Raw genomic sequence first — 26,468 nt, 5'->3', positions numbered from 1 at the left:
TGCCATCATGTTATTTCACTTGTTGCCTCTGTAGGAAAGCTGTAATACCTAAATTACTGCTGCCTTCATGGTAATTAACAAGTTTTAATTACCAGTTTTCTGTAACTGCTCTTGTTAGCATTTTTTCTTAGTAACATTGTTCATGTATTTGCATAGAAAAAGTAGAAAGAAAAACAAAAAGTAGAGCAAAAGTCTACTGGTTTTCCTGTTTAAAAAACAGAAAATAGTGAAATGGGAGAGTACTCCCACCGTGCTACTTTGCCTAACTGGAAAGACATCCACTCTTATATGCTAATGTGCACCCTTTTTCTTTCAGCGTGTTGAGTTTGTAAGATTCAACTGTGGAGGTTAAAAAACTGCTGGATTTTTATTAGCATAAAACACACTCCTCTATGTAGAATTAAGAAGAAAATTAAACAGTTGTGTCAGAGTCATTGTGATACAGCAAGTATTTCTGTCCAAGTTGGTTGTGATCCCTTCAAGGTCAACTTGTTACCTCAGTAACCAAGTATCAATAGGGGAGAGAAACTTATCTTCATCTGTTAGCCCACAGGATCTGTCCTTTACCAGGTCAGGAGTCTCATTTAGACATAGAAGGCTGCTTTGCCTCTTCCTTGCCAAGCCACACTAAGCAGCTGTGTAAAATGAATTTAAATGGCACGCATCAGAATAAAATCGCTTCCACTGGGGCACAAAATCAATATTCATTAATCAGAGCTGGATGATGGAGATCTGAGTGTCAGCCAGTTATATCTAGGTATCATCCTTAGTGCGGACCATCACCCTTTTCATTAGAGAAGATAAAAATCATATAAGTACGAGTGGTGGCTGTGGAATATACTAGGTCTACATCATTTGAATTAGCCTTTGACCTCATCTTGAGGCCTGCTTTATGTTAAGCTTAGATTAATTTCTACAGCTACGTAATACCTTCCTTGTACCCTAAAATCTTGTGATGTGCTAGTCTGTCTTGTGCATGCAGGCCAGTGTTTCCCAAATGATGCTTAGCATGTCAGACTAAAGAAAAGAAAGGTGGTTTTAAGAGCTATTCATTGAACTTCTTCATTGCTTCACACTATCCAGAGTGTTTAAGCTTTCTCTGGATAAAAGTTTACAGCAAGCAATGTTAAATAACTCTCTAATACCCTATGTAGTAATTGACTTTATTTTCAGGAACCCAGTGTGAAGAAACTGCATGTTGTCTTCATCTCAGCATAACCATTGACTAGTGAGGAGTAGATACTGAAGACCTAATATTTCCACAGAAGAAAAGACTCTTTATAACTTAGGTTGACCTTGACCGAGACCCCAAAGGCTGGTTCTGCTGCTGGAGACTAGAATCCAGTGGAGGCCTTCAAGGACCAAGTGACTAAAAGATGAAGTCTTTTATCACACTGAGATTCTTAGAACAGTTTATAGTGATAGATATATATTTCTATTTGTACAAACCCACAACACAGTAAGCCTTCAGTAAAAACAAACCATTTTAAGCAAGTGAGATAGTGTTTTCCTTGTTAATGTAAAAGGCAGCAAATTTAGCCAATATCTTCTAGTACCAGCCAATTTTGAGTTTCCCAGTTTGTAGATGCCCAGCTTGAATCTTTTCAGGACTATGTGTATGCTGTCCATGAGCTTTTGTTTCCTATAGCAAATGCCCAGCACACACTTTTGAAAATTGATTATTGGGTTAACACCTGAAGTCAGGAGATGTTTTTGGAGCTGGATGCTTGTCCACCATCATTTTCAGCATCTCTCATGCTAGCAGAACGTCATTGAGTATGTCTTCTTAGCAGTTGGAAGTGTGACTATAGTATATGGAGAGGTAAAGACATCATTGCAAAATAGTTGGCTTATATGCTGTTAGCAGTGTGGTCTTAGAAGATGTAATTCAGTGCTAGCTGAACATAAAATGCGCATCCAACTGGATGCTAAATTGAGCCTTTGTGCAACTACAGTTATCAATACCTGATTACAGTAAAATGAGTTGTGGTGTGCCTGCATGAGGAGCAATCCTATCTTTGAAGGCAGTCTGTTTGACCTCAATGTACCTTAATATTATTCTCAAGATTGCACGTTGCAATTTTGTAAATTAAAGCAATTTTTTTTATAGATTGAATGAATTTAGAATTCAGTGTCATTGATTTTAGAGGAGATGATTTAGACATAGTAGTTTATTCAACTGAGGAACTGGGAACCAGCTTAGCTATTTGCAGCTACAGTGGCCATTTTCAGTCCTGGCCATTGGGTTGCTAAATTGAGGTGGATGTTTATGTTATGGTCCACTGATCCCCATGCCACCTGAGAAGTGCTGTTCAGTCTCTACAGTAATGTGTGATGTTGCACTGCTTTGACATACTTTGAGGCATTCTAGAATGTGCTTCTGGTTCTAAATTGCTTAGCAACTGGTGAAATACTACAGCCTCATTGTAGTGTGGTCAAAAGAATTTGCTTAGGTTTTTAATCAGTCATAAAACTGATCTAGAAAAACTGCACAGCTATTAGAGAATTTCTGTTGTACAGAGAACCACAATTAGTGTCAATTAGTTTTAAAAAGTGTGTTCTAGATGTCTCCTTTATAGTGTGTGTGTACATGCGCATGCACACTTGCACACATACAGGCAGACTAATCTTCCATCAGCACTTCTCTCCTGCTGTATATGTATAATTCATATTCCGTGTTGCTGGTGCCAGCAAAGCACTTTTTCTGTATTATTTTCTCCAGCAGCAGGGTAATGCAGCACTGCTGATGGTCTAGAAGGTACTGGTGAGGAAATACAGTAATGGACATGGTGCATTAAAATGTCAAAAGGAAAAAGAACAAGACAGAAATAGGGAATAAATTTTTTAAACAGAATAATAATACAAATAAAACCTAGAACTTTTTTAGGTGTTTTACATCCCAGAGCCTGTCAGTTTCTATGTAGTACTTTCCAGTCTGGCCCTTTTGATCTCGAAAGTTGGGTTTAAAATTCTAATTGTGATTTTGAAAGCTGCAGTTTTGTAGCAGGAAATCTTGAATGCTCCAGTAAAACTTGCCGTCTTTAATCCCTGGAGAGAGTATATATTTTCCATTGTTTTCCCTTTTCACCTTAAGCTCGGAGGTGCTGTTCTTCTCTGCTGGGAAGTTCGGTGGAGTGCAGGAAGGTTAAGTACTCATTCAAGTTTCTTTGCTTATTCAAACCAGGCTACTTCTAGATGAAAGGCTGCCAGCTGTGAAATCCCCAAAGTAAACTAGGCTAAGATAGGACTGGTAGCCATAATTGGAGCCAGTGCCGCATGTTATCTGTTGCCTTTGAAATAAGCCCTGAGCAAAAAGGCTCTTCTTTCTGCAGGGTCTTTTATTTAACGTTCAGTCACAGGGAAGGAGTAACTCCTGTTCAAATTCAGGCCATTCATTGTTCTGCAGTCCCAACCTGTCTAGTTGGAGGGGTCTGCTCCACTCCTGCAAACATTGCCAGGTTTCCTTTTGGGGTCCTGACGGGTCACCCTGCAGTGAGCGCCACTTTGCTTTCGATGGGTGCAGCTGAATATCCAGGCAGTACATTTCAGCCCATGAAACCACATTTGGCTTCCAAAGTAAGATCCATGTGTAGTTCCAGCGGGGTGAGGTGGCCTTGCCTCCTGGCCTAAATCACTGCAGAGAGTGAAGCCCAAAGAGCTCCCGTGCTTGCTCCAGCTGAGGCTGGTGGTGGCTCAGTAATGGCTGGAACGTCTTCTCTCCACACCAGGTTGCTCTGTGATTTGAGGGGTTAAAGTCCAAATACTAATGTTTACTGTAACTCTAATTTCTAAGGGAGCTATTAACCAGTATTGACATACTTCTCTTCCAAAGGACGCATGCATCTTCCTTCTTCATGAGAAAATTGTATCAAGCTGATTTTTTTATTATTTCTGTTTTTGAAAGGGTGTTTCCTTTCCCCATGTTTTGCTTTTCAAAGCAAAACCATGTATGTTTCTTTCCTACAGTGTATTAGGAGGGGGAAGTACAGCTCAGCTTTTTTTTTTAATTTATTTATCTATCTATATCTATCTATCTCTTTTAGTAAGGAGAGAAATAGAAATCTTTTGTGATTATTTTATTTAAATGGAGATGGATTTTATGGATCAGCTCAAAATTGCTGATAAAATCATGTAAGAATTGGAAGAAACTACATGCTGAGCTAACCAAACCCATTTCTTGTGGAAGAGGAAGAGAAATATATTTTTATCTGGAATTTTGTTTTACTAAAAGGTAAATCCATCATTTTGGAGCCCTGGTTGTCACCATGCTGCAGAGCTCTTTCAGGCAACCACTGATTTGGGGAGGCATTTTTTCTTTTTGGTTACTCATCAATCAAGTAGACTGCTGTATGCTGTTCATGCCATTAGAGATTAACCACAGACCTCAAGAGTCCTGCTCATTTCCTTCTTCAGAGAGTAACCATTCTTAAATTGTGAAAGCAAGAGTGTGCTAGTCATGAATGAGAATTTTCCCTCACCTCGGAGACACTTCTAATTTGATTATGTCAAGATTATTTTTGGCTTGATTTGGTTGTTTAGGAGAATCATTGCCCTGTGTAGAAATACTAATTATTTCCAAACAAAATTGCAGTATAGGGTTCTGTGTAGTTTATTAACATTCTGCCTCAGGCTCGGATGTTGCATAGAGAGTCTGTATTTTTAACTGTGATCTTTAGCACATTAAGAATGCAGGACTTCATTAATTGTTATTTTTTAAAGTTTAAGAATAAGGGAGGACCTTAGACTAAGTGATCTTTCTTGGGCAACAAGAAACAGTTCAGATGAGGAAACTGAATTTTCACACTGTCAGGAGATCTACTAGTTTAAATCACAAAACTGCTTAGGGAAAAAAAAAGCAAAACAAAACAGGAGAATAGCTATCTTTTTAATGGGACTCATGAAGAAAGCTAATTTTATGACTGCTCTATGTGATTTGGCACGTACACTGTGCAAGTACAAGACTGTGATTGAACAGCTTGAGATTTTTGTGACAGAAAGGGGGAGACAAAAAATGATAGAAGGGCTTCAAGTTTTGAAGGGGTTTTAGGTTGTTTTACAACCTGGTATTTGAAGGAAAAATAAACAAATTTTTTAGCAATGCTACCTGGGGAAATATGAGTGGGAAGAGCCCTTCACTTTATTGATGAGTTCACATGGGAGCATCGGTTCTAGCTGGACATATAAGAAATCTTGTAAGAATCTTATTAAATAGTAGCATAACAGCAGTGCGATTTTTTAATGATGGCTAGCAACCTTACTAGCACATTAAGTATGTGTTGCAGTTCTCATGATAGGTTTCAGGTACCTTCTGAGCCAAAGATGAAGAGCCAGATGAAATCACGCTGACATATGCACCACATTGCTCTTGTGAAACTGCCCGGTGTGCCAAAGAGCTGAGATTGATGGTAATAGTGGTGGTAATAGTAGACATACAACTGCTCCAGGCTATTGGACAAAGATAGGTAAGTGAAAATGTGTCTGTTGCGAAATCCCTTTGGAGAACTCCCTTGCCATGCTGCTGCACATGCACAGTTGCTTTCAGTGTGCTGCTGTCAGCCAGATGACATTTTACTATGAAAAGACACACTGAAGAGCTGGCATGAAATGATCAGGATTTTATTAGATTTTCAGTGTGTTGCCACCACAGTGAGCTCCATGAAGTTCCAGTGGTGCTCAAACGCTGTGGGAGGGTGTGACTGAACATGGTAGGAAGGGGGTGAGAAGCACCATCCCCAGGTAGAAGAGGAGGGAACTCAGGAGTCAAGCCTCTCTCGAGGCAGTGTCTCCCCAGAGGAAATTGGCTCAGTGAAACACACAGTGTGTCCTTGATTTCCTGTAGCTTTTTAGCACCACACTTCGGTGACCTTCTGGCTGTTCATGTGCTGGGAACAGACTCTTAACCACTTTCAAGTAGTCTTTCTGGGAGAGAGTTCATAGGGCTTTCCGACTCTTTAATACAGCTATTTATAAACATGCACAGAAATAGAAGGTGCATAGTGAGAGTCATATGAGTCATTCTGATTTTGATATTGAGTCACACCAGGCTAAATCACCCTTCTAGGCATTCTGGTTCAGATTGACTGCATCATGGCACACAGGGCAAATTTCCTTTTTTTCCCCATAACCCCAGTTCATGCATGCTCCTGCTTACTGGACAGATTACAGCAGCCCTCTTTCACCCATCACACACTCCACTCAGACTAGGAAATTTGTCTCCCCAGTGCTCAGATATCATGTCTGATGGGAACAGTTGTGCAAGATGTTGCTGTTAGAGCTGCTGTACAAACCCACGTTGTCAGGAAGATAGGCAGAGGTCACCAGGAGCAGAGCTTCGATGGGATTACAAGCCATTTGACTTGGCCTGCTTTTCAGTAGTTCTGTGTTTTCCATCACACAGCATTAGATAAATTGTATTTGTCCAGTACAGGCTGCGCTGAGTACTAAGAGCTTGGTTTGGTCTCAAACAAATAAATAAAAATAAGAAGGTGTCACTGCAGTTTTAAGAATTCTGTGCAATAAAGACATTTGAGGGATTCCCTGTGGATTTGAAGACCGGTGACCAAACATTGTGGTCACCCTGAAATTCAGACCAAAACCACCTTCAGTAACACAAAAGGAACTTTATAAAAACAAAGTCAAATCGTTGCAACCTAAAAACAGACAAACAAACAAAATAAAATAAATCCTACAGTAGTTCACTGTCACTGCATATTTTTCAGTAACACACCTTTCTGCCATTAGGATCAAATGAAGTTGAGGATTTACTGTTTTTGCAGGCTTGTGCTGTGTTTTCCCCACTGTATTAAACTACCTTATTGTTGTTCTGGCCATATTTTAGACTATTAATAATCTTGGATCTCTTCCTCAATTTTTGTTATCTGTAAGAAGGGGTAGGGAGATTTATTCTGATCTCAGCATGCATTCAGTTGTACAAATGTCAGGTAGTTGTGTTGTTATTAGCATCATTATTCCTGAATTACATGTGCATCTTATATTGCTCTTCCAGTGTTTGATGTGGTGTGACATTTCTGTATTTTGTTGGGCTTTAAATGACTACCAAGTAGGTAGCCCATCAGGCAGATGTTTTCACTGGAAAAAGGGTTAATGTGATGACAACAGCTTGTAAACAAACAATAAGTTTTTGTGACTGCTTTTCTTAGTGGTTCAACATTGAATCAGTGTGGTAGGAATGACTAATTTTTAAGTTTCCCCTCTGTCCTTGATTGTTTGTTAGCAAAGTCTAAGTAAAGGTAATAATGCTAAAGACAAAAGTATTTGTGTAATCAAAAGAAAAATAATATATTTTGAAAGGCTATTTCTGTTATTCTTTCAAAAATATCTCACACAATAATCTTTAGATCATCTAGGTGAATAAAACAGAGAGTGTACTCAGACTGCAGTGGATTACAAGGCCATTTGCACTATGACATAATTATGATGCTAGAAAATTATTCCCATTTTAGCATTGTCATTTAGGTCTGGTTTCTGAGACGAACAGTTTTTTGTTGATTCTGTGTGCCTGTGTCAGCAGACACACACACACACACCTCGGTACAAACCTGGATGTTTTTTCATTAGTGTTTCCCAGTGCTTTGTCAGTCTCAGTGTGTTTCAGAGCTTTGGCTTCCCCTTTTCACGCATGTACACATGCACAGGTGTAAAATTTTCTTTTTCCTTCCAACTTGAAAATGGGGGAAAATCTTGTGGCAGAATTGATACCTGTCACATCACCAGCCTTTATGGTTGCTTTTCTAAAAGTTTGTTATTGCAGTTGGTGATCTTCCCAGTGAACAGAGCAGGACATGTAAATCCGGGTTAGTACACTTAAGAGTAGCAGCTAACTAGAAGAGAATACTTCACCTTCAAACATAGCTATGCTAAATTTGTTTGTTTTATTCAAATGGGAACTGCCTTCAATGCCATTTTATTGCTGCTCAAGGCAATATTCAGGTTTCATGTATCTTGGCCTTTGCTAACAGTGCGGATGTGCTGATGAACTTGCAGTCAGAGCAAAGTAAGCACTGTTGGGGTTTATTTTCCCTTGTTCCCTTCTTCCTCCTTCAGTTCTCCCATGTCCCTTGACAACAGAAATGGTTTCATTTCTCCAAGGAAGCCCATAATGTAGCAAGAAAGAAAATCTGTAACAAAAGAGCGTATGTATCTGCCTGCACATGTTTATGTGTAAATTCTCCAGGGAGAAAGCATTCACAGGTCTCACTTCTGAATTACTCTCATTATAATAACCCATTTGGTGTCAACGTGTGACAGATTATAAGCGCTTAAGGCTAGTCCCAGCTCAAGATAGATTTAAATAAAGTACTTCTGGTTATTGTGCAGGTCAGTGTGTTTAAATAACAACCCCCCAAATCACACTTTGACATTTAAAAGAGAGAGGAAATATTGTCATGCTGCAGACCTGGCACAGATAAGCACAGGGCAATTTGGTCAGTACACTGTGATTTGTGAGTGCAGCCTAACTCAGTCATTTTCACAGTTTGTAATCAAGTAGCCACCTTAGCAGTGTGTCAGCATTAAAAGAAAAAATGTTCCTTTTAAAATGTTTACACAAATTACTCCCCTGAGGTGCTGCAGTGCATTCGCTGCAAAACTGATGTAGGTTAAAGATGTGGAGCAGAAATGGCAAACTTGTGGGCCATATTTTTTTCACCAACCAATTGCTCAGGTGGCCAGGTCACAGTAACAGGATATTTTTCAGGTTTGGTGCCTAGGGCAGGATAACTGGGAGAAATCCCTACATTACTTGAGTGCTGTGGCACGTGTCAGGAAGCACAGTGCAGAAGCACCTAACTATCAACTGGTGCAAGTTTGTGACCACCAGGATCTGTGCAGTGTGACTCAGTGCCATCTCTTCCTGCCTGGGCTGTGTGCCTCACGCCAGCTCTCGTAGCTTCTTCAGCATTGCCCCACTGTGTCTTGCTGTTGGACTGGGCTCACCCAGCATTTGGCCAGGGTGGCTTCCTCAGAGCCTGGCCCTACCTCATGGCAGTGTGCAGGAACTGAGGAGCTGTGGGAAGGCACATCTCTGGTAGCACCCTACTTTGGAAGCTTCCCTGTATGTATTCCTTCCTTCTGGCATATCTGGCTGAAAGGCTCCACCTATGCTGGAGGGACCTAAACCTGTGTTTACCCTGAGAGTAGCAGCATTTTGTATGTTCCTCCCTGCTCATCCTCCTGCATCTCGGTTTCATCTCCCTTCACCTGAGGACCCATCATCCTTTGGCACCTAGTGTGGAGCCTCTCAACCCTTTTTCACTCTTGATTTCCATCTACTATACCTTCTCTTTCTGTCTTTTGTGTCCCAGACTCTCCTCATCTTCATCTCTTCTGGACTTGCCACCTCTGAACCCTTCTTCTGTTCCCTACCTGTTTCTGTGCTGGGCTTACCTGCTGGCTCAGGCCATCACAGGGCTCATTACAGAAGCTGGATCATTTTTTCTGACTGTGGAGGGCTTTGCTCAAGTGTTGCGGATTGAAAGGAGAGTGCAAAGCGTCAGATGCCTCTTAGGAAATCCAGAGAAAGTTCTAGAACTTGATCTCTCTGCACACAGCAAAAACCTGAACTTTGACATGTTTCCATATGAGAAGTTGTGTCTTAATTTCTTGTCTTGCTGAGAAGCATAATCCACTTCTGTCACTGTCCATAGCTAAACCACACCTACCTCTGAACTGTTTGTATTTGTTCAATAAGAAGGGAAGAAGATGACAGTAAAAAACTTGCATCGGGTGACAACATTGAGGAGATGCTTAGTCATATCAGAAAGTATGAAGAACAAGGCTTGTAGAGTGACTTCTGTGTAGCCATCACATGAACTTACTGTGGATTTCAGGTCGAATTAGAGGAAGACATCTCAGTATGAGACATTGCTTGGCAGCTATGATCACTCGTATTCTCCTTTTTATTGCCAGTGCTGTTCTTTCTTACAATTTCTTTATTCTGATTTTTAACAAGGGCCAGATCTTGCAAGTAATCTCCTCTTTTTAAATATATGGACTTCTGCATTAGCTCAGAAGACACAATTAGATCTGATGCTACTTGTTTGCTGAGAAAAGAGATTAAGTGCAGATTAAGCTTTGGGTAGATTGCAAATGAAGGAAAACAAAAGAACGGAACAGGACCTTCTTAAAAGAGAGTGTTTTGGATTTGATCAGTTATATTTTGGACCCAGTTGTACACCAGACTATGAGCAGCACAGTGAGGCTGACAGGCTAGGATCATAGGATCATTAAAGCTGGAAGGTCTGTAGTCCAACCTTCTCCTCCTCAGGATCACCTTAGAACTCAAGAGCTTATCCTGTTGGGTCTTCAAAACCTCCTGGGACAGTGATTTCCCAACCCCTCTGGGTCACTGGATCTAATCTGTGACTGTTATCACAGGGAAAATGGTTTCCTTGCATCCTCTGAACTTGATGTGTCAACTCTTGCCCGGTGCATCTCATCCTCACGCTGGGCTCCGCTGTGAAAAGCCCAGTTTCATCTTCTTCCTTCCTGACCTCTTTTTAGGTGCTAGGGCACTACTGTAGGTTCCTCTCAACAGCTGTCTCTGCCCCAGGCTGACTTGTCATGCTTCAGCCACTCAAGGGTGAGTGCTCAAGCCCTGACCATCTCTGCTAAACTCACTGTGGTTCATCATCCTCTTTTCTTTACTGGGAGATCTAAAACTGGACACAGTGCTCTAGATGGAGTGTAATGAGTGCTGAGGAAGGAGAGGGATGATCAGTTTCTTCCATCTCCCAGCTCTGCACCTCAGCGCACAGCTCAGGATGTTGTTGGCCCTCTTTGCTGCCAGGGCAGTCTCCTGGCTTATGCTCAGCTCCGTCTGCCAAGATGCTCAGGGACTTTTCCACAAAGCTGCTTCTCCCCAGTCAAGTCCCAGCTGGCACCACTGCAGGGGGCTCGTTCTTCCCAGGTGCAGGACCTTGCACTTGTCCCTGTTGACTTCCATAAGGTTCCTGTCAGCACATTCCTCCAGCCTGTGTAGGTCCCCTGAGGTGGCAGCCCCATTCCTCAAGCATAACAACTGACTCTGGAATTATGCAAGTGCTGTGCATTGCTAAATTGTCAACAGAATAAATAAGCCACAAGAAGCAAGTAGATTCACCCTTTCCCACTTTTAATCTCTTCCATTTGCTGAATTCTTGAAAATCCACTTGTAGCAGTAGAGCAGAAAAAAGAAACGTGTAGGCTTATTGTGTTTAAATTGATAGCATAATCCTAAATTTGTATTGGTTTGGCTGCTTTTTCCTCTAAATGGGGAAAAGTACATGATTTGAGATCACAGTATTTCCAGAGCAGGTCTTCTAGTTTATATACAATGCAGGATTTCTCTGACCAGTACATTTTCTAACGTGTTGCCTGTGTGCAGAAGTGTTGGGTACTGGGGTTTCTTTCGTTCCCTTGGAGGGTAACTGCATCACACAGTGAAGGCATCTTTTCATAATACTCAACAAAAGTGCTTCTATTCTTGATTTCTATCTAATTGTGTCATCCCTAAGCAACCCAGCCATTGGAGTTTATGTGGCAAATATTGTAAAATTGTGTACTTAACTGCATTTGTTCAGCTATAGTATTCAGAGCTGGTCAGTTGAATTTTTGCCATTAGATGTCACTATGTGAACACCAGACTGTTTTTAAAATACTTGGTTGGGTTTTTTTAGTGACACAGAAAAATGGAGGAGAGAATTGGGAGCTGTAGGAGAGAGTCTGGTACTATGCTTTGAGATATCTACTTCTTAAATAGTATGTTGGATATGCCTTTACTAAAAGCCGCACATAAGGGAAACATAAGATTTTTGACTCAAGTCCAACAACCAACAGATGATGCTGTGACCTTAAGCATATATAAATATGTTTAGCAGCTGCTGTGTAACATATTTATAAGTGTTTAGTGACCTGGAGGTTAATCAAAATGAGTTTGGTGATCTCAGCTCAGTTCTTAATGGACTCCACTTCATATTTTAGCACTGATGCACCACAATTTGTCACAGTCGGCAGTCTTTACTCAAAGGAGGCTCACTGTGGAGTGAGAATTAAAGGCTGAAGTAATACCTGATTATTTGTCCCTAAAGAAACTTTCTATTCCAAGCCATCATAGAGCAGAATAATATGTGGAGGAGCTCTGTGCTGCTCACTGTACCCAATCTTGGGATAAAGTAACATTTACTCTTACAGGATGTCCTTTCAGTGTTACTGAATTTGCTCACACGTGCTGCAGGCAGTGCTTTGATAGGGGGCTGGGGAAGGGCAAAGTCCTGCCAGGGATGGTGCTGAGTCTTTTCCCTTGCTGGACTCTTTCCAGAGATGGAGAGCTGTGTCTGTTCCAAGTGCGGCATTACACGGGAGGATGAAAGGGATAGTTATTGCCTTGTCAGATGAAATTTCAGAATTAGGTTCTGCCGTTCTGGTCCTTCTGGGTACAGAAGCAATGTTTTTAGACTTCAGTTGTTTTCTTGCTGTCCTGGCCAAAGCTAGTATATTCTTTTTATTTAATTTTCACTCTCCATCTAAACTGGAAGCAGTTTCCTACTTTTTGATTTAAAGCTGTTGTACAGCAGCATGCTTTCATGAGCTACAATTGAGATTGATGTCCATACTGGGTAACAGGAAATAGGTTGTACCTCAATTTGAGACAACGAACAACCCCACAGCTTAGAAGATACACATGCTATAGAAAGTAATAGTATTGAAATATTAGCAGGTAAGGACCAATTTCAGCCTACCTGCAAGGTGCATATCTCCTGTGTATTTTTAAAGCAAAAGAAGGGCATTGAAGAGATAGATACCTGTAGAGACTTGCCTTTTCCAGATTCCTAGCCTTACTTCATAAAAGAACCTCCAAAAATCTATTACTTCTATTTTAAAGTGTAAAAATATACTTGCACATTTTTTCATCTTCACTGGTAGCTTTATCCAGTGTCAGAAAGGATTGTGCTTATCCAGCATAGAAAGACTTTTTCAGTTAATTGCATTTGTTGAAATACAGCAATTTTCAGCTAAAAAAGGGGGGGTGGGTATGTTTGAGATACAGTATTTACATAAGAAAAGCTTGGTTGTGTGACTAAAATCTTCTAAAGTTGTTGCCAAATGGTTCTGCTCTTCTCCTTTCCCCTTGTAATTTTCCCTTGGAGCATTACACCACTGTGCATTTTAAATCTTTTCCCTCCACTTCTCGCTGCAAGTTTCATCAGGGAAATGACATTGTATGGCAGTTGTCTCCTTCATATCAAAAGAAAGCATTTGCCTCTTTGCAAGAGTGAAGAAAAGTTTGTCTTCAGAGAGCAAAGGACAAAACTGACTTGGAAAAAGATGCTTTATTTAGATAACACGTTCTCTTTTTCTTTGAAGAAATTCTCAATGTGTCAAGAAAAATTAGGCCAAATAGTGCTTTAATGGTCTTCCTTCTGTACCTCCTGAAAAAGAAATATGTTCCTACCGTTTGCATTAAGACTCTGCCATGAGTTTGGAGAAGACAAAAAGCCGTTTAAGTTACTCAGGGTTCTTGGTTTAGGGGTTGTCTTTTTGGTTTGAGTACTGTATAGTAATAAAAAGTAGAATTTATACCAAAACTTCCATCTTGCTATCAGGATACACAGCTTTCTCTGCCTGTAGGATGGAATTAAATGCTTTGGGTTTTGTAAGGAAATAAAAGCTGACAAGTACTAAAGCTGTGTAAAGGGGTGGTTGCTTTCTTGTTTCTTTTATTTGGAAAAAACAGCATAAATTTACAGGGGTACACTGAAGAAATAGGTCTGAGTTTTGTATTTTCCTGTGTAGTCTATGAATATACAAGTAAGTATGTTTTTGCATGAGGGTTTTTTTATATATATGATTTTGTATGTATAAGCCTTACCCATATAAATATCATAGTATGTGCAGTCTTCAACTACACTAAGAAAACGTAGGTAATTGTTTGATGGATTAAAAGAATAAAAGGTTATTTTTTAAGTTGAATCATGCATTATGTTGGGTTATTCTGCTTACTTGAATTGGATTATTTTCTTCTTTGTGCCTCAATTTATCTATGGAATTTTATAAATCAAGTACCACACATACTTAGATACTTTTTAAAACTCAAAAATAGATAAGCTTTTGTCATAAAAAGTATTTAGTCTGGAGATCATCACATCTGAACATGTGGAGAATTATGCACAGGCTTAATTTAGTCCAGTTTTTCAGATAAATTTAAGTCTCGATTATAAAAGCATTATACAAATATGTGACTAATTTTCAAAAGGAAAATATATCTGCTGAGGTTTCTTGTTTCAATGAATGTAGTATGTACTATGTATGTATGTACGTAGTTTCTTGAAAGATTGGACACACATGGCATGTACAAATGAACACTGTTCAATGCAATAGCATCAGATACAGACATCAGAAACTGAGTCTGGGGTATCCATTTTATTTCTGGTCATTTCACTGCTTATTAAGCTATGGCAGGTAAGGATTGCTATTACATGGTCAAATGGCAATTTGCTGAATTTTTTTTTATGCCAACACCAGGTTCTAATTTTGACTCCTGATCACATTGCTGTCTGCTATAGGGTAAATAATATGGGTTGTATTTTCTGCTGATTGGTAGTGGCAGACAGTGTATAGCTCTCTTGAATAATCTCCAGTCCACTTCTATCTCAGATATATGATAACTAGTTCAAGACTAATTCAAAGTTCCCTATATAGGTAAAATGAACTAATTGCTTGCTTTCTCCTTAGCTATTTGCAAACAGTAGGAGATGTGCTGTGTGACAAACCACAGCATCTTCAGCAATGAGATCCGTAATGACACAGTTGTGTGTGTGCTTTCTGCTCCTAGGCAAGGCAATTTCCCTGCCATGAATCAGAGTGGTATGATGGGCTCCAGCTCCCCCTACACTCAGCCCATGAACAACAACTCTGGCCTGATGAACCCGCAGGCTCCTCCTTACAGCATGGCACCGAACATGGTGAACAGTTCAACAGGTAATGGTGAGTAACCTTTAAGCAGTGACCTTCCTCCATAAATCTGCCTAACAATATCGGCCCTGGGCTGGTGGCAGAGAAACATCCTTCTTCATTTGATTCACCCCTATTGGGTAGTTTGGAGTGCTTCAAAACTAGGCTAAGGTACTTGCGGTTTTTTTGGACAGTAACTCACACATTTTTCATTAAGTCCTTTTGCACAGCACGTAGATGAGTAGAGTGTTTTGAACAGTTCCAGCAACACTCGGACTCAATTTGATGTAGGTGTTGACCAGCAAGTATGTGTATATTTGTGTGTAAGTGAGTGCAGCAGGGGGAGGGAGAATAACCTCATCTAAGAGGCTGCTGATGCTTTTCAGTGTCTTACTTCCTCAAGTTGCAACTTCAGATATTTAATGGGGTAGTCATTTAAAAAAAGAGCTGTGCACCTGCTCTGACATGAGGATGCTGTAAGTTAAGCACTTGAAACATAATTATGCTGTTCAGAAAACATAGGCTATATTTACTGTTTCCAAAATTCATGGCGGGTTTTCCTCATTTACCTATTTAAATACCAGTATGTAAAATTTAATCATAACTTCCTTTTGGAAAAAAGGAATATTCAACGTATCTCCAGGATTTATCCTTCATATCATGACTTAAGAGTTTAGAGTTGCTTGCAGCTTTTCATGCGACTCTGAAGACAGGTGAATGCAGTTCTGCACAAATGTGCTTTATGGTCCATATTCAACATTGAACTCCTAATAATTATTGTCCATCAAAATAATACTTCAGTAAAGATCAATTCTTTGATGTGTTTGGATGGAGTTTCAATGATCCTAAAGTGGATCCTCCCTAATACGTATTCCAGTCATGGAGTTTCTGTGCATGCTTTACTGATTACATTATCCTTTTTTGAAATGTTGGGTTTTTTAAAGTTTTTCTGAAAGCTGAACAGCTTGTGCTAAGGTAATAATGATGTTGTTTCTTAGTTGGTTTTGTTTCTGCTTTTGTCTATTTCCTCAGAAATGCCTTACTACCTAAATTGTGTCTTACCAAGAGCCTGTTTTTTGGTATCCTTTACTCTATCCCTCTTAGCCTGTTTAATTTCTTCATCCTTTGACTCTTTCCCTGTCTTTCCTCCCTGTCAGTTTTGTGTGTTTCTGCTTCCTGGGTGGAAAATGGCCACTGTGAGATGTTAGTGGCTAGTATGTCCAGAGAGTTTCTTTCCTTTACCTAGGAGCTCCTGAGGCACTTCACAGTGTCTTGTATTGCCAGAACATTATGTTACTGGTTTGGTCAGCAGGAAAAACAGAAAGGAAGCTTCTAATCAGTAAGACTTAAAAAAATACTGAGAGAAAGAAAAGGGGGAAAAAAAACCTAAGGGAAAAAAAGGTTTTTTTGGAAGCCATTGGTTAGTCCAGGCAGCACAATGCACCATCTGGATGAAGAGGGACAAGCTATTGAAAAGACCATTAGATAATAGCTTGCTTTTCCCCCACCAGAGCTGTCCCAGGTAATATTATGTTTTGTTTGTGTAGTTATGTGTTTTGTCTGGCTTGCTGAAATAAAATTACTTCTGAGCATTGAAACTGTGCTATAAATTTTGTTTTGCTATTAGCAGAAGTAATTTTTTCCCCTTTTCCGTTGGCCCCCAGAGCTGCAAAAATAACCAACAGCAAACAGATGGCAGAGTGCCCTGCCTAAGAAGATTTATGTATTCCTAAGGAATAACCAGTTTAAAGGAAGATTCACAGAGGCTTTTTTTGTTCAGATAATTCAGCCATTCGTTATTTCATACAGTGGAAATCTGTTCAATGCAAGACCATTTATCCTAGCAGTCTTTTGTATGGGGTAGTCATACTCTTTTTATTGTGTTATGCATTCTGAAATATTGGATTTTTAATAATTTAAACATTTATCAAGGTTTTTTCTGCCAGTGCATTTGTGAGGTTTTCTTTTGTTCCAGTTTTATTAATTCAAAGATTACCCAATGGAAAGTAAGTGTGAGATGAACTGAAGGAGTTCAGTGCACCTCGCTTAGTCTGTGAGCAGGCACGCATCCGGAATGCTTTATGGATCCGGCCTCCCGGAGACAGGGCTGGGGAGGAGACGGGCACACACACCACCACAAAGAGAAGATTAGGTGTGGATACACTGTGGAGGGCAAATGCAGTGTGAATACCTAATTTCCCCCATCCTGACTCATCCTTCTGCTTGGGTAAAAGAATTGAAAGTCTGAGCTTAAGACAGGTGTAAATACAGTTCTTAAAATGATAATGCCTTGAGCTGGGGGAGCACTTCAGGGGCAGCTCTGGTGCTGCATTTGATGAGGTGGAAAACTTACAGGTTATACCTACTTACAGGCTTGAAAAGAGCATTTTCTGTGACAGGCAGACCAGCTATCTGGCTCTAGAGCTTCCCCTTACTCCTCACCCCACTACTGTAAAGTCACACATCTGTCAGATAACCCAGTGTGCAGTCCATGTGTAGGGCCAAACCCAAATGTAACAGAGTGGCTGCTGATGGAGTTGAGTGTCAACATCAGTTAAGTTGCTCATATACACTGAGCACAAACAATTGTGATTTCAGTTAGGGGCCAAGTTAGTTTCTTGTTTGCTTGGGTTTTGGAGAGTGCAGTTTTGCTGTCTGTTATGGGGGAAGAAGTTGCGTTCTGTTTATATTCGTTTTAATCAAATGCACTTACTCTAAAATAGAGGAAGATTGCTGATACTGATGGAATTGGTTTTATATGGTGTTGGAGCTTCAGCACAGCTATGTCTAACACTGGCCTTGCCACTCATTTATAGAAGGATTTATAATTCCTTGTTACCTCTTGATTTTTTTTCTTTTTGCTTTAGTTTTTTTTAAATTAATGTCACAATTGAAAGGCAAATCATGCTGCAGTTGCGCATTCTGGTACTTCAGCAGTGACTGGGGATCAAACAGCAGATCACCAGCTTCTGCTGATGTAGAGCAGTTTAGGAACACAGAAATTATGAGATCAAAGAAGACAGATTCTTCTGATAACTAACTAACTGATAACAATAACTAAGGCTTTGGGAAAAAAGTGCCAGAATCCCTTCACATTTATGGAACAAACTGCCATTCAGAAAAATTGTATAACCTCCACTGTCCTTTTGTTGTGCGAGTTCACATTTCCTATATATATTTTAAATCTTTTCCCCCTATTTTCGAATTCCAGCTTTAAAAATACATTTAATAAACAGGAAACTTACGAACCCCAACATAAATAAAACACTTCCATGCTGTGAGCCTTGTTAAGGTTAGTGAAAGTTATCTTTAAAACGAAGCAATATGGAGTTTGGATCTCAAAGGTTTCCATATTGTTCTTGCACAGAAACTGGCATTCACAATCTCTGCTACCTCTGAAGTTGAAAAACAACAATAAAAAGGCACTACTCCCTACTGCCACAGGGATCCTTTCCTAATTTCACTACCTCTATCCTACTGAAACCTTCCTTTGTCTGGGTATTATTATTCCTAATGAATTTTTAACATTGTAATATTTTACATAAAACATGAAGTTCTAGGAAAAATTATTTGTACTAAAGGAATTAAAAGGATGCTCTTTAAAATAACATTAAAAATAGATATAACACTTAGCTTGTTATATATGTTACATATATTTGACTTTGTATTTATTTGGATGAACCTCTGATAGGAAAAACAATCATATTTATGCATGTGAATTATTTTTTAGAAACTTTATTTTCTCTGTTTTGCAGCTTGGTTGCATTTTTCTGAAGAATGGAAATCTCCATTTAGTTCACTATTTTCTTTTTCTCTAATAAATACCTTCATTTTAGCTATTAATGCACATTTAGGTAACCTTTCTGGGAGTTGTCAGTAGTTGGTAACAGCTGTGTCCCACCACCTATACTCCAAACAAGTGATGACCTTAACTTGGATTTCATCTCTTGGGCGAGGGTTTGTCAGCAGAAAGGAGGTGCAGCACTGAGATCCCTGGTGGCCCACTCATCCATTTGAGAGAAGGTCCCCAAGCACCTGGTGCTGTGCTTTTCCCAGAGGCCAGTGGTCATTCCTGGCAGGACATTAGGCAGTGCTCCTATCCCTCTTCCACTTTCTCTGTGGGCATAAATGCCATGGGGATATTCTTGTCAACTGCGCGGTCGCAAATTCGCTGCTTTGGCTTTTGCTTTTTCTTCTCTGTTTTTTTCTGCAGAGGGAGAGTGCTAGGGGTGGAAAGGAGAAAGGAATGTCTTGCAAAGGAGAGGATATCCTGTTTTGTAGAGCATGATTTGTTATTGCACTAGCAATAAAGAGAAAAACAATGTTTGTATATTGCTGCTCCTTCGGTATTTCATCATCTTCTGGGACTGGTAGAGCAGCCTTTAGCAAAAAGGAATACTTGGCTGCAGTTTTACTCATGTCAATATCTGCCTTGGAGTACATTAAATTCAGCGTGGAATGGTTAATTCAGGACCTTGACCTATACTTGCTTTTTGAAATCATTCTAGCTCTTAAATTCTTGTAATAAGCCAGAGGCTAGTACTTGAAACCTATTCACAGTATGCCACAACACTGTTTGAGTCAAGATTTCCCTGTCACCCTCCTCTCTACAATGTTTTATCCTTTGGTATGCACTTCACACTCGGAATTATTAGTACCTGTGTAGAAAGAGACCGTGTCTTATTTTAGCTGTTTCGTGACAATAGCAGTATTTCACTGCTCAGAAAGGGTCAAAACAATGTTCTCACTGTACTGCTCAGCTGAAAAAAGGAAAAGAACGTCTGCTCGCAAATCGCTGGAGAGTATGTTTGCAAGAAGTTACGAAACAGCATTGCAACAGCAGATGGGAAAGTAGCTCTGGAAACATCTTAGGCAAAAGCTATAGGGAAACTAGGCAACCTTGCAGTTTGCTGCTGAAATGCATGCAGTTCTTTAGAGGTAGAAGAAAAAGAATGTAGATGAGGTAAATAATACAAGGCAAAAAGTGAAACAGAATTTGGGAAACTTTATGTTTTTTGGTAATTGTCTCCAATTCCTGATAGTTTTATTTGCATATACCAGCAAGAAATATGCAAAAGCCAAAATGAACCCGTACTTTTACACTTCTGAGCATGATTAATACAGCCAGAATATGTGTGGTAATTTGCTGACTGGAGTTACTAGCCCTTTACGTGAGATTTCCTAAGGGACTTCTGGTGGAAATGAGACTAACCAGGAGTGGACACAATTTTTTAATTCTTTGTGATAGAAATACAGAGTGCCAGCCTAGATGACAGTGAGATGTTGAGGATTTAGCCATGCAGAATTCTGGTGAAGAAGTGTGATTGTTGACTTTGCTTTGTTTGACCTCTCTAAAATTGCTGTAGAGGGGAGGGGCCATCTTGGTTTGCTTTGAAACTAAAACAACTTCTTTTTTAGCACTTTCACAGTATCAAATATGTTAACTGTTAAAATGGATTTTGTGTAACAGTTATGCATCGAAGTCTGAAACCAGACCATGGCATGTATTTGACTATTTTATACATTTTTTTTAAATCTGTAAAAGAAAAATAACTTTTTTTTAATTGTGGTATTCAAAACTAAAATGTGTAAGGCTGCCATCCTTCACTTGAGAATGGTCACAAGCTGCCCCAACTCAGCAAACAGAGTATAAGGGCAAAATGCATACAAATCAAATGCTTAGCTGACTTCCCAGTAGCATATTGACTGGCTGTTTTGTCGAGATTTCACACACATACATAAAAATAACAGCATTTTTAGCTGATCCCAATAGATTTTTCTCTGCAGCTGCATCACTTGTAAAAGGCTTTTTGTTCCAATTCTTGAAGTGTGAAGTATTGCAAGTAATTTTTTTAAAAAAATCTCAATTATGATTTATGTGTTGTGATGACTTTAAGGGCTTGATTGGGCTACAAGTGTGCTTTGAAAAAACAAGAAAATGTGCCCATGAAAAACACCGGCAGTTCAAAGCTGAATATTGAGCATACAGTTGTAAACTCACATGGCACATGGCTGGGTAGGTTTTTTTGGCAGACCCAGAGTCTCAACCTGCAGTGATGCTAAAGATATTAGCAAATTAGCACTGCAAAGCTTGCCAGAGTATTCGCTAGAGTCCTGCTCATGCTCTCACTGCTGTAATTAAAACTAATTATTTTCTAAAACATAGTAATACATGAATATGTGCAATAATCATTTTGTAGTGGGCAATCTGTGAAGTGTTTTTAAAGCTTCTTTTCCCCCTCCTATCTTTGGCTTGCTATGCAGTGTGCCTGCTGCCTAGTGCAAGCCAGCACTATCATTTTGTGAGAGGCATGCTAGTCTGGTAATGGCAATGATGCTTTACCAATTCTTAAAATTTTTATCTTTGGGATGTGTATTTTTTCCTTTTTATTGTTTTGCAGGTTATTCTGTCCTATGTTTTTCTTATCTCATATCCTTCTTTGAAAGAAGGACAAGAGGGGAATTAAAAAAGGTAGAGAAAGGGATGGCAATCCAGTCTTCTGCAAACGCGGTGCACATGGCTTTCAGCAGGGAAATAATCACCTGGCGTCTTGCTGCTGTTCTTTGGTTATTTGCATTGATTCAGTGTTATGGCACCTCCCAACATCTCCTCTGCCCTGTATTTTCTGTCTATTTATCTGCATGTTTGTTCTTGCATCTTTCTAGAAACCCAGGAACCCAGCAGCTCTGCAGCAATAATATTATACTTAGCACTTGCATCTTCAAATAGAAAAGCCTCTTAAACTCCTTGCACTCCTGGGAAGCAACTGCATGCCATTATCAGAGAAAGACATTCGTGCATTCGTTATAGTCCCACCTCATTTTGTCAGGAGGGAAGAAGCTGAGTGCTGCTTCTCCAACAGAGCGCGGTTTACAGCTTGTAATTCTGTAGTTAAGGCTCACAGTGGCTGAGCTATTCATATCAAAGTCGGTAGGGGCAGGAATTATCTGCTGGACACCAGTCTTAATACAGACATAATTGGAAAATTCAGCCTTTTCCTCGGATTTAACACTGCGAGCAAAATGTGGGTTTTTTTCATTTTACGTTTATGTATAGCTAAAGAGGGAGTGCAGTAATTAAAGTACATTGTTTTTCTCTTACAATGTTGTGGTCAAATGCAGAGACAGTTGAAGAGCACCGTCAGCACGAAGAATGAATTTTGCTCTGTAAAGTGGTGGCAGTGGTTGCATGGTGCTTGTATTCTCTCCTTGTTGGTTCTCTTCTGTTTCCTCAATTCCACTGAAGAGGTTTCCAGGTTTCCGGATGCTAGAATAACAGGACAGAGGTGGGAAAACCTCTCCTTCACGTGACGCCACAGTCTTGCAGCAGGAAACGTGTTTTTTCCTACAAAGCCAAACATAGTCATGCTTAACTGTTTCTCCTGTTTTCGATTAGCACCTATGGGTCTTGCAGATATGATGACACCTGGTGAGTCCAAACTACCCCTTCCTCTCAAAGCAGATGGCAAAGAAGAAGGACCCCCCCAACCCGAGAGCAAGTCAAAGGTATTTACCACCTCCTGTGCACGTGGTGTTGGTTCTGCCCGCACAAGTCTGCTGTGTTGTCCTTCATCTTCTGGTTTTGGCCTACATGTTTCTTTTCTTTCCTGCATGCCTTTCCATTCACGTGCAATCTCTCTGTTTGTTTCTTTGATTTTTTTCTTTTTTTTCCTTCATTGTGTGGATCTGAAAGTTACTAGTTCTTACGGCATTTTAACTTGCGGGGGCAAAGCATCCCAAGCCAAAAGTTGCGTGGGATTCGGCTATGCCAGGTGGGTGGGAAAGAAGGGTCTTGCCTGAGTTTAATCCTTGCAGCCATTTTTCTCTGCCTTCAGTTATAGCTTCCTGTTTTGGCCGCCTAAGCAGCAGCAACATACTTTAATATTTTGCTTTCCTGCCTTATTTGATAAAATAAGGTGAACAGCTTGTGGTTTTTTTCTTTCTTTCATAATGGGAAACCCATGCTTAGCATTTCATGTGAGCTTGAAGTAAGCATGGTGGCTTAGTGACTTTAGCCAAGCATCCAGCATACTTTCCAAATTATACTAATTAACGGTCTTGTTTTAATACTTTATATATATATATATAAATATATTTATATATGTGTGTGTTTTCTGTATGTGTATCTCTGTTTATATATATTTTATATATAAAAATTGGTCAGTCTGTTAAACTGGATGTACTTTTTTTTGTTTTTAATAAAGTTTGCCCTGCCTTTGTCATATTTTTTTTTTATTCCTCTACCACAGGATAGCTACAGCTCTCAGGGTATTTCTCAGCCCCCAACCCCAGGCAACCTGCCAGTCCCTTCCCCAATGTCCCCAAGCTCTGCTAGCATCTCCTCATTTCATGGAGATGAAAGTGATAGCATTAGCAGCCCAGGCTGGCCAAAGACTCCATCAAGCCCTGTAAGTGGCTCTGGTTTTTTTTTGTTTTGTTTATTTTTTTGTAATTAACTATATTTTAATGCTTGCTTGTTTGTTTTGTAAATTCCTTTTCTTCATTATTTGTTCACTAAATAGTTTTCTTTCTCTATAACACTGGGTACAAATTCTGCTCTCGGACACATGACTGTAAGTTCCACTGCCTGGCTTCAGTGGGGCCTGAGCATGCTTATCCCAGGGCAAAATTTGTCCCAACAGTATTTTGAAATAAGAAAGAATAAAATTGTATGCATCATGCAAATGTGCTGTCTGGTAAAACAGCAGTTGTTGTGAAGAAAACGTCCTTCCTATAATGCATCAGCTTCCAAGCATGCCAACTGTGTTGTTAAGGACAATTCCATCTCTGTTCCTGGGCCCAAACTCCTTCACACAACTGACTTCACTCTGGTTGCTGTACTTGTTCTTACTATGATTATATTATTTAGGGGAAAAAAACTCAAACAAAACAAAACAAAATGAGAAATCAATCTTCCCCCTTCTTGAAACTAGTATCCACCAAAAGTAATAAACTCAGCACCATGAAAAAGCTACTTCTGAAGCATTTTTAATTTTGAATTGTGTATCTGCAAATACAGCCATTAGGTTATCAGGACACAGTCTAAACCAAAATTGTTTTCAATTTGCTTCATTTGGTTATTTTGAAATAACCCAGATCGTGAATAGGAAAAAACCCTGATGCATGTACTTTTCTAAAAAACTTATTTTTTAGATGAATAATGTTTGGTCATTCTCATACAAGTTGTAAAGAAAAATCTGAGAGAGATGTGTGAAGCTAAAACTGAATTTTATCATCTACCTATCTGTAGATATATACGTAGAAAATCTATGTACCTGTATAGTAGAAAAGAGAATGCAGACATGAGGTGATATGGCCTATGGGGAGCAAATGTCCACTTGGTCATTTTTGTTTTGTTTTGTTTTTAATGAGAAATATATATGTTGTTCCTCTCTTATTTCTTTTCAACAAAGGTAATAGTGATCATAATTTCTCCGTAGAAAAATACTGAAACCTGTTTTTGTGTGGAATATAAAGGGGTTTTCCCCCAGTGTTAAACAACTAAATTTTTACAAAATGATATGTTGAAGAGTATGTCTGGGCAAACAGAGGAAGGCCAGTCGGTGGGGAAAAGATCTAACTATCCAAAAATCAGGCATTTAGTAAATCCCCTGTGCAAAGGGGCAGCATGGCATGAAATGCACTACTTTAATCTTTGAGTGTTTGTTTGACAGCAACTTTGAGTCTCAGAAGGCAGCTGGTGTTACTTATTCCCACCAAGTCTCATCTTTTTCTTAATAGCATTTCTGAAAGCATAATACCAAAAAATCTGTTAGTTTTCTTTGTGGTAAAGTTTTGGGTACTGCTTATTTGGGCGGTTTTCTGGAGAAGACCAAGAGAGTTATTGCACAGGCTGTCTAACACGTTGAGTGCTTCCTCTGCAAGCCTACCAAACAGCAATGCATTCCTGAGCTCATGGCATAAACAGCATAGCAAATCCTACAGTCATTGTGAACATATGTGGAGATTTTTCCGTGAAAATATGCCAAAGTATAGCAGTGGAAAAAATAAATGAGTAAGGTTTGTGCTTTCAATTATTTCTGAATGTCCTTCTGTCCAAAAGCTTCGGTTAGCTTCTTGGTACACAGACAGGGATAAATCCAGTGCTTTGAAATTACAGAAAAATCAGTGCTGTAAATGTGCTGATCCCTTTTTACCTATGAAGGCCAGTGTATTGGATAACTTCATCGACATCAACAGCAGCCTGACATAGACTGGAATGATTGATTGCAGGCACTTCGTTACACTTGAAAACAGCCTGAATTGGTTCATTACATCCCAAAGCTGCTTCATGTGCTACAACTTCTCCAGTCCAGCAAAGGATAAAAGCAAAGGTGAATGGTCTGTGATTCACTTCAGGGTATCACTGTGATCCTACTAAGTGGATCCTCTTTTCAGCTGTTTTGTGTGAAAGTGAGGCATGAGAAAATTGGAAAAAGAAATTGTTGAACATTGTATTTTGAGGCCACTTACATCAGTAAAAGGGCATGTCTGCCATGCAAATTTTGCAAGTAGTGTGCATCCCTGACAGTGGTGAGATAGTTTTAAAATTCTTTAAAAGAGACATTTCAAGCATGGGTGTGAACTATGCAGGGTCAATGCAACATGAATAAAACAGTAGATTATGAAAAGACCATAAAATGCTGTTCAGTTTCCACAGATACTCACAAACATGACAGTGAGTACAGCTGAATAGTCCTGCACCTCCATGGTGCTAGCTGTGAGGGGTCTGCAGAGTCCTTCAGGAGAAAATCTTGATAGAGGATTGTGTCCTGCAATGGCCTCTCCCAGAGACTGGACTTTGGCAGTTTTTGCTGCCTGTGTATGTACACTCTGTTCTGTGGTAAAAGAGGTGTGTGAAATACATGTAATATTGGCAAATTCTTCACTGAAGTGGGGGAAGTGCATGGTAGATAGTTCTATAAATATAGACACTTTAAGATATGTACAGAAACAACTACCCACTGCCTCTCATGTGAAAAGAATTCCTATAGAAATTCGTGTTGCTCTGAAGGATTCTGCAGACTCACCATGCAAGGGTCTGTATATAGTAGAGTTTTAATAGGGGGTAGGTTTATTGAAAAGAAGATACAGGGTTTGGCAGATTTAATATGGGAATTGGCTTTGGTATCCACATACTTTGGTGGAGTTTTTTTGATTACCCATTCAAACATGGCCACACATACCACATGGAAGAGTGCTGGAGATTGAGGGCAGAGTGCGATACAACCGAATCAATAAAGGTATGTGCCACAGGCTTGGAACAGCATTCCTTTATCACCAAAATTATCAACAACTTAGCAGAAGTAAAGCTCATGATCTGTATTCTTCCAGCATTGTCTGATGTGCACTCATTTTGATTAACAATGGGATCATTGTATTATAAACCCTTGTTTTCTGAGGGTTATTGTTTACCTACAGGCAAATTTGGCTTCCCGCTGAACCTGCCCATGTGAAACTGAAGTTTGTTTGTGTGCAGACTAGCTTGCACACATCTGTCATTTTTATACGTTTACATT

The 26,468-nt window shown here is 39.6% G+C and overlaps 1 protein-coding gene across 4 annotated transcripts in view; it reads left to right on the top strand.

Moving 5' to 3' along the window:
- Positions 1 to 26,468, top strand: part of ARID1B (AT-rich interaction domain 1B) — a 329,339-nt gene that overhangs the window by 272,951 nt on the left and 29,920 nt on the right. For 2 of the 4 annotated variants that reach the window (XM_071549257.1, XM_071549259.1), the window contains 3 exons: positions 14,831 to 14,976; positions 22,346 to 22,455; positions 23,199 to 23,357. In XM_071549257.1, coding sequence (XP_071405358.1) covers positions 14,831 to 14,976; positions 22,346 to 22,455; positions 23,199 to 23,357 — 415 coding nt within the window. Of the gene's footprint in view, positions 1 to 14,830; positions 14,983 to 22,345; positions 22,456 to 23,198; positions 23,358 to 26,468 lie in introns of all 4 variants that reach the window. The other 2 variants (XM_071549256.1, XM_071549258.1) reach the window with 1 other exon arrangement.

The sequence above is a fragment of the Pithys albifrons genome, chromosome 2 (assembly GCF_047495875.1).
Source record: "Pithys albifrons albifrons isolate INPA30051 chromosome 2, PitAlb_v1, whole genome shotgun sequence".
In the NCBI taxonomy this organism is placed as follows: Eukaryota; Metazoa; Chordata; class Aves; order Passeriformes; family Thamnophilidae; genus Pithys; species Pithys albifrons.
Note: the sequence above shows the minus strand (reverse complement) of the source record. Positions and strands in the feature narration are given on the sequence as shown.